Source organism: Dromiciops gliroides, chromosome 5 (assembly GCF_019393635.1).
Source record: "Dromiciops gliroides isolate mDroGli1 chromosome 5, mDroGli1.pri, whole genome shotgun sequence".
Classification (NCBI taxonomy): domain Eukaryota; kingdom Metazoa; phylum Chordata; class Mammalia; order Microbiotheria; family Microbiotheriidae; genus Dromiciops; species Dromiciops gliroides.
The window spans coordinates 55,454,951-55,468,291 of NC_057865.1; the positions used below are offsets into that span (position 1 = coordinate 55,454,951).

Genomic DNA, 13,341 nt, shown 5'->3' on the forward strand with positions numbered 1-13,341 from the left:
TGAGGCATGTTGACTCCTTTTGAAACAGTTTAACTCTTGAAAAGATTTTCATTCTTCCTGATATTTTAAAGAGACAGTTCTTTATTAGGTTATAATTAAAATGGACCTTTATGATGTTTAATATTTATCATGTATGATTTTTCTAGGTATATCCAGGGCAGCCTCAAAGCGGTGCTTATTTGGTGGCAGGGAATGCCCAGATGGGCCACCTTCAGAGCTACAGTCTTCCCCCAGAGCAAATATCTTCTCTCAGTCAAGGAGCAGTTCCATCGTCAGCAAACCCAGCACTTACAAGTCAACAAGCTCAGACTTCTTACCCTAAGTAATTTAAATGTTTAGTTTTGAATGAATTCTAGGAAAACTTTAAATTTTTCATTTACTATCCAGATGGGTGCATTTAAATGATCAGATTAGATTTAGCTTCTTGGATCAAAATTTCTCATTCATAGACATTTTTTCCATTGAGAAGTATTTAGTTGCCCCCTTTGAGAAAATGCCTGAAAAAGGTTTTTCTGAAATTTAAATCTGATAATAATTATGGTTTGGATCACAACATTCATTTAACATTTCAAATTGTCTAGTAATTTTTTTTTATTCATAAGAATTAAGGTTCATGAACTAAATAAACATGGTCAGAAGTCATTAAAGTTGATGACACATTTCCTTTTTTCTGGCTTGGAAATCATTTCATTATAATAGGGAGGTTAGGTGCTAGTGGACAAAAGCTAGAGATCAACTCCATTCAACAAATGCCTTTGGTATAAGTGGCCAAACAGGTGCAGTTTTTCACCTAGATATTGGTAACATATTTACAGCGCGCTACACACAGAAGACATATTAAGTAAGCACGTTTGCCTAGCTGCCATTTCAAGATCTTAGGAGAATTTTAAAAGCGATTCAATTCAGTGTGCATTAATTAAACACTTTCTATATAGAGAGCACTGTGCCTTGCACAAAGACAAAATAGAATGCCCCTGTTTTCCTGGAGCTTATAACTCTACTAGGGTATACACCATGGAAATAAATAAATAGAAGATAATTGGTGGAGGGAGAAGACACTAATGGCCTGGGAAGGATCAGGAGGCTCCTTTAGAAGGGGACACTTGAGCTGAATTTTGAAGGAGAGTAAAGATTCCGAGGAGCTTGAGTAAAGAGGGAATTTATCTCAGGCCCACTTGTGCAGTTACTCAGGAGGGCATTGGAGGGCTGCCTTCATTGGCCCTGTGGTGTGTATAACATGGACACTCATACCGTGTGGAAACTTTCTTGTTGTATCTTCTCTGGAATGGTCTTACATACTCTCTTCCACTAAGGCCATAGAAAGGTTGGCAGTTGAGATGCTAAGTAATGGTGAGCTATTTTCTCTACAAGTTCTCTTTTTCTTTTTTTTCCCTTTTTTTTGGGTGAGGCAGTTGGGGTTAAGTGACTTGCCCAGTGTCACACAGCTAGTAAGTGTCAAGTGTCTCAGGCTGGATTTGAACTCAGGTCCTCCTGACTCCAGGGCTATTGCTCTATCCACTGCACCACCTAGCTGCCCCTACAAGTTCTCTTAAAATGATCTTTTGTGGTTCTGATGAGGGTCATCTTTGGTGTGATTGGCATAGGATGTGCAGGACTCAGGTAGAAGCCTGCCCTGGTGCTTCTCATTATTCTCTGAGTGTGAAGGTAGTGGTGCTGGTGGTTATCATTGCTGCCTTTTCATCAGATATCCCAAAGTGATTATGTCTGATGGTTGACTTAATCATTAATTATAGAAACAATAATTCTTTTGGCATTGCAGATATCCACCAAGTTTATCCTCTGATTCTAGTGCTGTGACAGCTGACTAGGACTAGGCAAAATTGTAAGATAATGGAAATTTATCCAATCCTGGACAATTACCAGTTACTCCCACTCTTGTCATTTGACATGGAATACTCCTATGCTGTTCTTTGTTATCCCTACTGACCATTCATCACTGTTTTTCTTATGGGTGTCCCATAAATATGATTTAATTTGCCTATACTTTATTCTCATAAAAATGTATTTATCTGGGGCAGCTAGATGGCGCTAGTGGATAGAGCACCGGCCCTGGAGTCAGGAGGACCTGAGTTCAAATCCGGCCTCAGACACTTGACACTTACTAGCTGTGTGACCCTGGGCAAGTCACTTAACCCTCATTGCCCCGAAAAAAAAAATGTGTTTATCTTCTCTTTGTCTAGTCTTTAAGGATTCTATTTTGTATTAATGTTGAAATTCATAAAATTATATTTTCCCTTTAAGTCACATACCTTTAATCTTGGGTCTTTTGGAGACCAATGTGTAAAACTCCAGAGGGTTACTGTAACAGCTGGAATTTAAAATACAATAGCAGACAGTTCATTGTAAGCAAATTTCAACTCACATTAAATTGGCACATAAAGCTGCCCCTGCAGTCCACAGTGTGCAGAAATGATCCCAAACTGACCTTAATCTAAATTATCGTTATCTCAGGGCAATGTGTCTCAATCTTTGTCTTGCTAAGGGTTACTGAGGGAAGATGGAGCACACACTGAGATTTCATTTCCTGACCTCTGACCCTTAGTGTATTTGGAATGAATTTGTTGCTCAAATAGAAGTTGGTGCTCATATTTGTTCCTTAAATAGAAATGAGGCCCAAATACTGAGGTCCCCCTCTCAATTTAGGTAAATGCCTGAAAATATACTCTGTGGTTTTTTTTTCTCTTTTTTTTCTCTCCTTTCCATGATCTTTACTTGCTTATTTTCTTTGAAATAAATAAATACAGTAATTTTTCTCTGAAGGGTTTTTTTTTAATATAGTTGATATACCTTGTATGTTTTTGTAATGGTTTCCTAATCCTACCATTAACATACATTAAGAACTTTGTATTTTTTCTGAAATTGATCTAATATAGAATACTAACGGAAAAATCAACAAATTTGTTGATCAGGTTGATGCTGTCAAGATAAAATTTGGCCCCACTTTTGATAATTATCTCAGAGAAGGTCCTATATTGTTTGAAGTTGAAATGGCTTGAAGAATATCAGTCTCTTGTGTATACATTATGTGACTTATTGATACTTTATGCAAACCTTGCTATAGCAGAAATGTAAATGTTCTTAAAATATTTACTTAAATCTGTATAATAGGTGTTGAAGGGAACTATATTGTAAGCCACAATTTGTTTTAATTGCCACAACTTAGAAAGTGTATTGCATTTATTTAAAAATACCCTGTTTTTTTAATTTCTGTTTTTCAAGAGGGTTATTGTTAAAATTTATTAATAAACAGTGGTTGCAGAAAATAAGTTTAGGACTAATTTGACAAGGAATTTTAAAGGTTTTGTGACCAGTCAATTTGAATTTTTCATAATTTGTGACATTTTAGAAAGGAAACTCAAATTTAAACTATTCCCAGTCTTGTATATATCTAGCATTTTTTCCTGTTTTATTACCTCTTAATGCTAATATAACTGAATATTTATGTAATTTAGATTTTTTTTTCTTTTTCAGCACAATGGTCAGTTCTGTACAAGGAAATACATACCCCAACCAGGCTTCAGTATATAGTCCTCCTCCTGCTGCTGCTGCTGCTACTGCTACTGATGTCACAATATACCAGAATGCTGGAACTAGTCTGTCCCAGGTGCCAAACTATAATTTAGCATCTTCTACACTGCCTCAGCCACCTGGTAATCAACCACCGCCTCAGCCGCAACAAACATACACCCAGAAGGCTCTCCTATAGGACCCGAACTTGAGATTCCTAATTGTGGCTAACCTCTGCTAAGTGCAGCTGGCAATGTTATGAGAATCTTAAGGTTTGTTTATCCTCCACTTATAGGAATCTATCTCGACAAACAAGTGCAGTGATTGAAGAAGGTAGAACTATGTTCAATTTGCACTGACTTTTTAGGGAATTCATTTTTTGCAGAGGAATGAAACTACTTAGGACATTTAATTCCTTTCAAAATGTCTGGAAATTGGTACACGATTATTTATGTCTGGTAAAATTGGCTGGTCTGTGAAAAACCCAAACTTGCAAAACTTGTGGCATATATGTTATGTACATATATTGTGTGTGACTTCATTAGTGACCATTTTGAATTGCAATGGTGATCATGTGAATATATTTAACACTTAAATTAATTTTGCTTTACTATTTTATTTTAGTCATAAGCAAACTACCATGTTTCATAGTTTTATGTGGACTTATGGAGACTACAATATCTTTTTAAAATGCAGGAGAATGAAGTTAATATTTGAGAGCTTTATGTTGTCTATATTTTGTTTCACACTAATTATGTTTCACTAATTGTAAACAGAATATAAATGTATCATGGCTTTTGAAGCCTTTGATTACTGTTAACTGTCATATCAAGATGAATTACCCAAATTTTTGACGAGGTCATAGAAAATGATAACCCTTCTTTTAACCAGCTATTAAATTTCACCCTGATATTTTAAGAATACTCAGCATATCATGGGACCATGAGATAAATTAAGTACAATCTCATATCTTACATCTTATTGTTTAAAACACATTGTGGGCTTTTTTTTTCTTAGTGAAAAATATGTAACTAGACTTCTGAACTGTTTTCTGTGTTTATTGGTGGCAGTGACACCAAAGACAAGGGGAATGAATGGAAATTTTTAAACTGGAAAGAAAACATAAAATACACTACATTTTTGATGTGTCTTGTAATTATTTAAGAGGTTAAAGAACCTTGGAAGTTGAGAAATTATAAACAACTTTGGAAACTAAGAAATTGATTCATCTCTTTTATCCTCTTTGCCTATTTTACATCAATTTCTTTGCTTTAGCAGTGTGTTCTTTAATTCATTAGAGAGGAAAACAGATAATTCAAAGTAATTTATATTCTTAACTTTATTTAGCAGCTTATGTATTTACAACTCTTAACCTTTGACTCAAATTTGGTTGTTTGTAGTTCTTTGTCTTGTTTCTTTATTTCTTTTGATCTCATTTTGTTTCTCTCCTTTGTGGATAATACCATTTTATTCATTTGATGATGTTATGCTTTTGAATATTTTATCTTCAGTCAGTTTGAATAACACTGACACTGATGACAACATACTAGCCTTCCTTAAATATTAACGGTTATTCTGGTTGTACTGTATTCTGTCACTTAGACACTAATATATCACTCACAGTATTCAAAGGCATATATTGTCAAATGAGTTGAGTTAGCAAATTTTCACATCTATATGAACAATGTTATATTTGATTTGTATTCTTCTATATTTTCACCACTTGATAGTTGATTTACTAATATTTGAACAGACTTATTATTCCATTTTTTGGAATGTTGGAAATTTTTGATGGTCTTAAATATTTTGTTGGAGTGATATGCTTTGCTACATTGACATTATGTTAACCTCATGGCAAATTTTATTTAAAATTACTCATTGTTTATTCTTGACATTGTCCTTCTTGAAAAGCATTGATGCCCAAGATGTATTCTCTTCTAACTTGAATGGTTTAGCACCATTGATAAACTTTGCCCTAAGTTAGTGCTTCTTTTTTATTGATATGTATCTGGCAAATCCTAGTTAGCTAATTTTGAATATTGTCTTCTTTAGTGGGTATGTCTTTCAGTTTTTATGTGGCCAGCCTTTATATCCCATAATCCTTAATCCCTATGTGGAAAGATTCAGACTTTTTATAGACTCATGCAGATTTTTGTGTCTTCATTAGAGTACTAGGTTTATGGACAGAAACATTTCAGATGGTAAGTATTTAAAACTAAAAATATGGATCTTTCTCTTGTTTATTACATTTATTAAGACTCTAAGTGTGAAATCTATTCATAAAATTTAGCTTCTCCTTCATCCTTAATATTTCATTGCCTCTCTTTGCTTTCTGTCTTGCCTTATTAAAATTTCACATATCAACTTCCAGAAAATTTGCATAAAATGTGCAAGTAACTTAGTTTTTGAAGTGTCTTTATACTTAATATTATATTTTTGTTGCTTTTGCTTCAGAAACCTTTGTGTATCAAACTTGGGTATAAAACTATTTATAAACCCTTTATTTAGGATATCCTTTATCTGATAGATTAGTTTAGGAAAAAATGAGTGTAAATTGAATTACTTGTTTCTTTCAAAGAAATCCTATCTTTCCAAATTTGTAAGATTTGAGAGAATTTTGTGTAGAAATAGTAGTAGACGTGGTTTGCTGGATTTAGTATTACCTCAGCAGCACTGTTTCGAGATGGGAGCATCCTGTTTTGTAGTCCATATACATCTTTGCAGTCAGTGTCTAACCGTAGCATGTCTCCATCACTGTTCTTATCCTTTCTTCCCTGGAACGATATTTCCTCCATGTCAATAGTTCCTCTTTCCCACATAACAACTTTGAAAATTTTGTTTTCTTCTTCTTTAAAGTACTGATCGTCGTTGGTTGTAGTATTTGACATAAGCAACAAATACCATGTTTTGTACCTGATCTCCTCTGGCCTGAAAATATCTAAGTTTTAAGTTGTGTCCTCCATGATTTTTATGTAAATTTATATATTTACAAATCAAGTTTATTTAAAATATTGGGTTATTGATAGAAATTTTAATCTTTGTGGTTGAATCAAATACATATAATTTTTTTCTTCTTAATTTACTTAGTAACCCACCTAATATATGTGGTTTGTGATTGTGTTGCTCTTTGTTTTTGAGAAAAAGCAACCATTTTTGCAAATTTGTCATTGTTAGCCCCTATTCTTTGTGAGCCTTCTCTTCATTGAACTGATTACTTACAGTTGTTAGTATGAAGATAATTTCACTTTATAAAAAACTTTGCTTAAGTATCTCTTGCAATAAGTAAAGATCCTCCATTTTAGTGTTGTAATTCACCTGATGATAAGGTTTTTTAAAATTGTAATTTCTCTTCCATATATTATATAAGTGAAATAATATGTCTCAGATTTGAGTGTCTGTTTTTTCTATAGGATATTCTTCTTTTGAAATAATTATTAATGGGCCCCAGCAATGCTCCACTTAACTCCTGTCTCCATTCTCCAGACTTTCCTTGTTCCTGGTTAGCCACCTGGCTGCACTGGAGAAACCCCCTCCATGAAGGGCCCTGCTCTCTTGATTGATGACTGCCTGCCTATTTCAAGAAGCTCCCCAGTAATGTTCTACTTCACACCCTCTTCCCTGGCTGCCTTTCGAGTTCTGGCTCCCTTGATGTTTTGTTTTCTATTCTCCTTAAGGGCAGGGACTGTTTTTGGCTTTCTTTATATCCTTAGTGCTTAGCTAATTGCCTGGCATATAGTAAGCACATATTAAATCCTTTTTTTCTCTAAAATTTCCCCATAGTCTCTGTGCGTTCTAATAAGTATGTTAATACTTCACTTAGTTGAGGTATTGAACTTGAACTACATTATTAGGTTTTAAGTAAATTTTATAATTACTGAATTTTCTATATAACTCAAATACATTCTTCTGTGTTTGCTTTAGCCAATCTTGGTAGAAATCTTTCTAAAGTGTCTTTTATTCATTCACCTTCCTTCCTTAAAGGGCTCTGATCATAGTTTAAACCTTTTCTTGATGATTCCAATTTATCATTATGAAGAGCCATTCCTTGTATTTTTCCTGTAAAATGCAGCATAACTCTTGATCTATTTTAAAAATTTTATGTGTTTACTCGGTATTGTGGGTCTCAATTACTCCAATACTTTATATTGTATTGCTCTTGATATGAGAAACCAGATAACTAAGCTTATTGTGAATTTTTAAGTAAAAACCTTGTTCTGAGTGAGAACTTGAAAGATTAATAACCTGATGATGGCTACTTAGGAACTCAAAAGACCTTTTTCACCACTTGGGTTATATCTGGGAGAATTCAGGCTTTGAATCTGATCTAGTCAATTGTTTCTTAAATACTTAAACATTAGATTTGGTGACAACAATTTTAAAATTTTTAATTGAGTTCTTCAGATTTTAAAAGGTTATAATTGCCCATAGCTATCACCACACACAAGTAGTATGTAGTGGACAGAGGTGTGACTTGGGAATCAGAAAGATAGGGCTTCAAGTCCTGTTTCTGATGTATACCAGCTATTGGACCCAACCCAAGTGACTTAATCCCTCAGTGTGTCTGGCAACCCTCCAGCACAAGTTCTGGGTGAAGTATTGATCTCCTTTCTCTAAACTGATGAAATCATGGACTCAGTGCCATAAAATATCTGGAGAACTTCTCTTTAGGTAGTCCTTAAGGTCCGTCAAGTCCAACATGCTCATTTAACACATGAGGAAACTGAGGCACAGAGAAGTATAATGAATTGCCCTGTGTCTATTTCTGAGTCTGTTAGGTCATGCTGCCCCCACTGTGTTTAAAAGATTTTGTTGGTTCGTTAATACTTTTATTGTAAAGGTAAAGATCCTTGTTAGGTTTGCTTTAGCTGAGTTTGCTCCCTTGAATAGTACCCACATTATTTCTACCACTTTTTCTCATCTATTTTTAATTTTGAATAGATTGATACATATTTTAAAAATATAATTTGTTTTGCCACTCTTCATTTATCAAGTTTATTTCCTAATCTCTTGATGAATGTACCTTGGTTAACTCCAGTCCATCATTGAAAAGTCTAATTCCTTAGAGATCCTTGGGCTGATATATCTTATAAGGCCCTTTAATAGCTTTACCAGTTTGTTCTGTGTCTTGTCTTATACAATCACTTTTATTTTAATAGCCTTTGCTGAGCTTTTCCCTGTGTTTATTCTCTAATATACTCTTTTTTTTTTTTGGTGGGGCAATGAGGGTTAAGATTTGTCTAGGCCTAATATACTCCTACTGCAGTATATTTTCTTTGAAGTGATTATCTGGCTTGCTCTTCAATATGCTATTGTAAATATCTTCATTTTTTCTTAGTGGACTGAAAATTAGCCAAGTATAAGCAATGTGACTGAATCGTTTTTCTACAAAATTGAAGAGTTGAAAGGGTTTTCAGAGGCTGTACAGAACACACCTTATATAAGTAAATGAATCTTGTCTCCTTTAAAATAACCACCTAAAGAGTCTATACACATTTCATCCATGTTGGTATGGCCACAGAAGAAAAGAGTCTGGTAGCGTTCAGCCTCGTAGACTTGATTCTAAGTGACTTTTTTTTAAGTGACTTGCCTAGGGTCACACAGCTAGTAAGTGTTAAGTGTCTGAGGCTGGATTTGAACTCAGGTACTCCTGACTCCAGGGCCGGTGCTCTATCCACTGTGCCATCTAGCTGCCCCTCTAAGTGACTTTTGATGATCTCAAGAAGCCCAGTGGCTATTTCCAATGTAGAGAATGTCCTTGAAGGCAGTTTATTTGGAGTAAGTGTACAAAATGTTTACTTTGAAGGGAGAAAATAGATTTGCATATATAAGTTCTGCTTTGGTTAAAATAATTTTTGTTTCTTTATAACGTCACATTATATTCCTTTGTTCTTGAATTAAATGTAAAAAGGGGGAAATGCTCTTTTACTTGCTAATAACTCAAATATGAATGTATATGAATTAAAACGTAAAATCATCACACCTAAAAAGTATTATTAGCCTGAACGTTGCCAGGTCTTTGGGTATCTGTGAAGGCTGTTTCCTTAACTACATTATCTTTTTTTGAATCTTGAAAAGTTTGTAATTCCAAGCTGTTAAAAGCAGGGGGAATGAATAGATTTTCCATATGAGTGTCTAATAGGAAATTTGTTGGTTTTAAAACAAAATGGATTTGAAGTGTTTAGAGTCTGTAACTTTTAAATATTGAACCAGACCTATTTAAAGTGTATCTAGATAAGCTAATGATTTTACTCTATAAAGAGAGGACACTGTATACCTGGGTAAATGTCTTCTATAATAATCTTACTCTCTGAATTCTGATTCATCCCTAATACCAACCAAACTATTTATTAATGATTTAATACCTTTGTTAGTTGATGGAGACTATGCACTTCTTCTTTTTTTAAGCAACAAACATTTATTTTTTTTTCCAGTTACATGTAAGGGTAGTTTTCAGCATTTGTTTTCATAGGATTTAGAGTTCCAAATTTTTCTCCCTCCCTCCCTTTCCTCCCCCCTCCACAAGACAGCAACCAGGTTATATATGTACAGTCCACAAATGCTCTTTTTATCAGTTATTCCTATGGGGGTGGATTGTATGCTTCATCATTAGTCCCTTGGGATTGTCTTTGATCTTTTCATTGCTGAGAGTAGTTAAGTCATTCACAATTGCTCATTGAACAATACTGCTGTCACTCTGCACACTGTCCTCCCAGCTCTGCTCACTTTACTATACATCAGTTCATGAGTCTTTCCAGGTTTTTCTGAGATCATCCTGTTTGTCATTTCCTATAGCACAATACCATTCCATCACCATCATATACTACAGCTTCTTCCACCATTCCTCAATTAATGGACATTCCCTTGATTCTCAATTCTTAGCCACCACAAAGAGTTGCTACAAATATTTTTTGTACAATTTTTCCCCCTTTTCTCTTTTTCATGATTATTATTGTTAGGGCTAAATTTAATATATGGAAAGTTAATTGGGTGGCTCGCCTATTCCCTTCCCCATGATATTTATTCTATTATCCATCTTCTTTCATCCTATCCCTCTTCAAAAAGGATTTGCTTGTCTGTCCCCTCCCCCACTCTGCCCTTCCTTCTTTTTCCCCTCTCTTTACCCCCTTCCCCTCCTATTTTCCTGCAGGGTTAGAGAGATTACTCCACCCAGTTGAGTACGTATGTTATTCCCTCCTTGAGCCAATTCTGATGAGATTGAGGTCTTTGAGTCAATTCTGATGAGTGTTAGGCTCATTTACTCCCCAGATTAAATACATTACTCCCCCCAGTTGGGTGTGTGTGTTAATCCCTCCTTGAGGCAACTCTGATGAGTTTAAGGTCTTTGTGCCTTTTCTGATGAGTGTAAAATTCATTTACTGCCTTGCTCCTCCCACATCTCTTCCCCCACTCCATAAGCTTTTTCCTGTTTCTTTCAAGTAGGATTTCACCTCTGCCCTTCCCCCTCCCCCAGTGCATTCCCTTCAACCCTCAATTTAACCCTAAAGATGTCATCATGGGGCAGCTAGGTGACACAGTGGACAAAGCATCCACCCTGGACCCAGGGGGATCCCAGCCAAAACCCAGCCTCAGACACAAGACAGTCACCCACTGCACGACCCCAGGTATGTCCCCCAACTCCAAATTTTTATGGTTCTCTAGAGTCTTGTATTTGAAAGTCAAATTTGCCATTTAGTTCAGGTCTTTTTGTCACGAATACCTGAAAGCCCTCTTTTTCATTAAAGTCCCATTTTCTCCACTGAAAGATTATGCTGAGTTTTTCTGGGTAGGTGATTCTTGGTTGTAATCCCAATTCCTTTGTCCTCTGGAATATATTCCATGCCCTCTGGTCCTTTAATATAGAAGCTGCTAGATCTTGTGCTATCCTGACTGGGGTTCCACAGTACTTGAATTCTTTCTTTTTGGCAGCTTGCAATATTTTCTCCTTGACCTGAGAGCTCTGGAATTTGGCTATAATATTCCTAGGAGTTTTCCTTTTGGGATCTCTTTCTGGAGGTGATCGGTGGATTCTTTCAGTTCCTATTTTACCTTCTGCTTCTAGAATATCAAGGCAATTTTCCCTAAGAATATCTTGTGTGTGGTCTAAAAAATCTAACTGTGGGTTCTAATCTGTCTCCCCCCCCAGTTTTGGGGGGAAACTGGCTAAAATCACTGATAAATTCACCAAAATTTTAGGCTTTTATGGGTTTATTAAAAGATATAAGATAGTGAAGAAAAAGATTGAGAACAGATTCCTTATAGCATGGAAATCCTATCTTTCCTAACAGCCCACGCGAAGTCCTGTCACCAAGCTGATGTCTCGAACCAAAAGAGAAAGATCCCATCCATCAGCCTCAGCTTCCTACTTCCTGTCCTCCTCCCAGAAATGGAAGGTTCTTTAAGTTGATTGGCTGAGAGCGGTCTCCTGTTGATGTCTTAGTCCATAGCCTCTGAGAACACACTCTCCTCAGGTGTGGCTAAATTTAAACTAGGTAGCTAACAGGGCAGGCCAGGTGTGGCTAAAATCTAATCACCTTTAAGTGGGTACTTAGTAGTTCCTTATTCACACCTAATTCAAACACTACTAAGTCAATCAAGTCAGACCCCTGGGTGTCTGCCAAATTCCATTATTTTACCATACTTAGAAGATGATGTCTAGGGTCTTTCCTTGATCATGGTTTTCAGGTAGACCAATAATGTTCAAATTATCTCTCTTGGACCTATTTTCCAGGTCAGCAGTTTTTCTCAGAAGATATTTCACATTGCCCTCTATTTTTTATTCATTTGGATTTGCTTTATTGTGTCTTGGTTTCTCATAAAGTCACTAGCTTCCATTTGTTCAATCCTAATTCTTAGGCAATTATTTTCATCAGAGAGCTTTTGTACCTCCTTTTCCATTTGGCCAGTTTGACTTTTTTCTCATGTCTTTCCTGCATCTCCCTCATGTCTCTTTCCATTTTTTCCTCTGCGTCTCTAACTTTATCTTCAAAGTCCTTTTTAAGCACCTCTATGGCCTGAGACCAATTCATATTTTTCTTGGAAGCTTTAGATATAGGGTCCCTGACGTTGACATCTTCCTCTGAGGGTGCCCCTCAGTCTTCCTTGTTACTGAAGAAACTTTTTATGGTCCTCACCTTTCTGTATCTGCTCATCTTTCCTTTCTTTTACTTGGCTTTTAGCTCCTTAAAGTGAGGCACTGTTGCCAGGCTGCAGTATCCCAAGCTTAAGAAGTCCCAGGTAGTATGATTTAAGGAGAATCAGGTTCTTGACTTGCCTGGCCTGTTTTTTGGTCCTTAGATGACCCCAGACCAACTTGCTAATCAGCCAGCTTTGTGTGTTGTGGTTGTCAGTCCCTCCCCCACCTGGGTCCCTGCTACTCGAGCCTACCTCCTGGTTCCCAGGAGGGGTGAAAAACCCAATTTCTGCCCCTGCACCAACATAGACCCCTGTAGTCTCCCCCCTGCCAAGGGCTCAGCCCTCTCACCAGACTGTGAGCTTAGTTCCAGACGACACTGGTGCTTCAGCTGATTAGGAGGCTCTGGGGGTCTGCTTCTCTGGTGAGGCCTTCCTGGGACTGGATCTGTGTCAGGGTGACTGTGGGGTTGGGCCAGACTCCTGTATCAGCACATCAGCTCCCTCCTTCTGAACTTCCAAGCCATTCTTGGTTAGAACATGACTTCAGCACATTCTTCTGTGGGTTTTGCTGCTCCAAGGCATTTTCCTATGGCATTATTTTGATGTTTTTGGAGTGATTGTGTCATGAGTTCAAGAGCTCACTGCCTTTCCTCTGCCATCTTGGTTCACCCCCTGAAGTCT

At 36.4% G+C, this 13,341-nt stretch overlaps 1 protein-coding gene across 1 annotated transcript in view; it reads left to right on the top strand.

Moving 5' to 3' along the window:
* Positions 1-8,507, top strand: part of STAM (signal transducing adaptor molecule) — a 72,794-nt gene extending 64,287 nt beyond the window's left edge. The window contains exons 13-14 of the mRNA XM_043967367.1: positions 147-322; positions 3,493-8,507. Coding sequence (XP_043823302.1) covers positions 147-322; positions 3,493-3,727 — 411 coding nt within the window. The 3' untranslated portion in view covers positions 3,728-8,507. The remainder of the gene's footprint in view (positions 1-146; positions 323-3,492) is intronic.
* Positions 8,508-13,341: the final 4,834 nt, after the last annotated feature.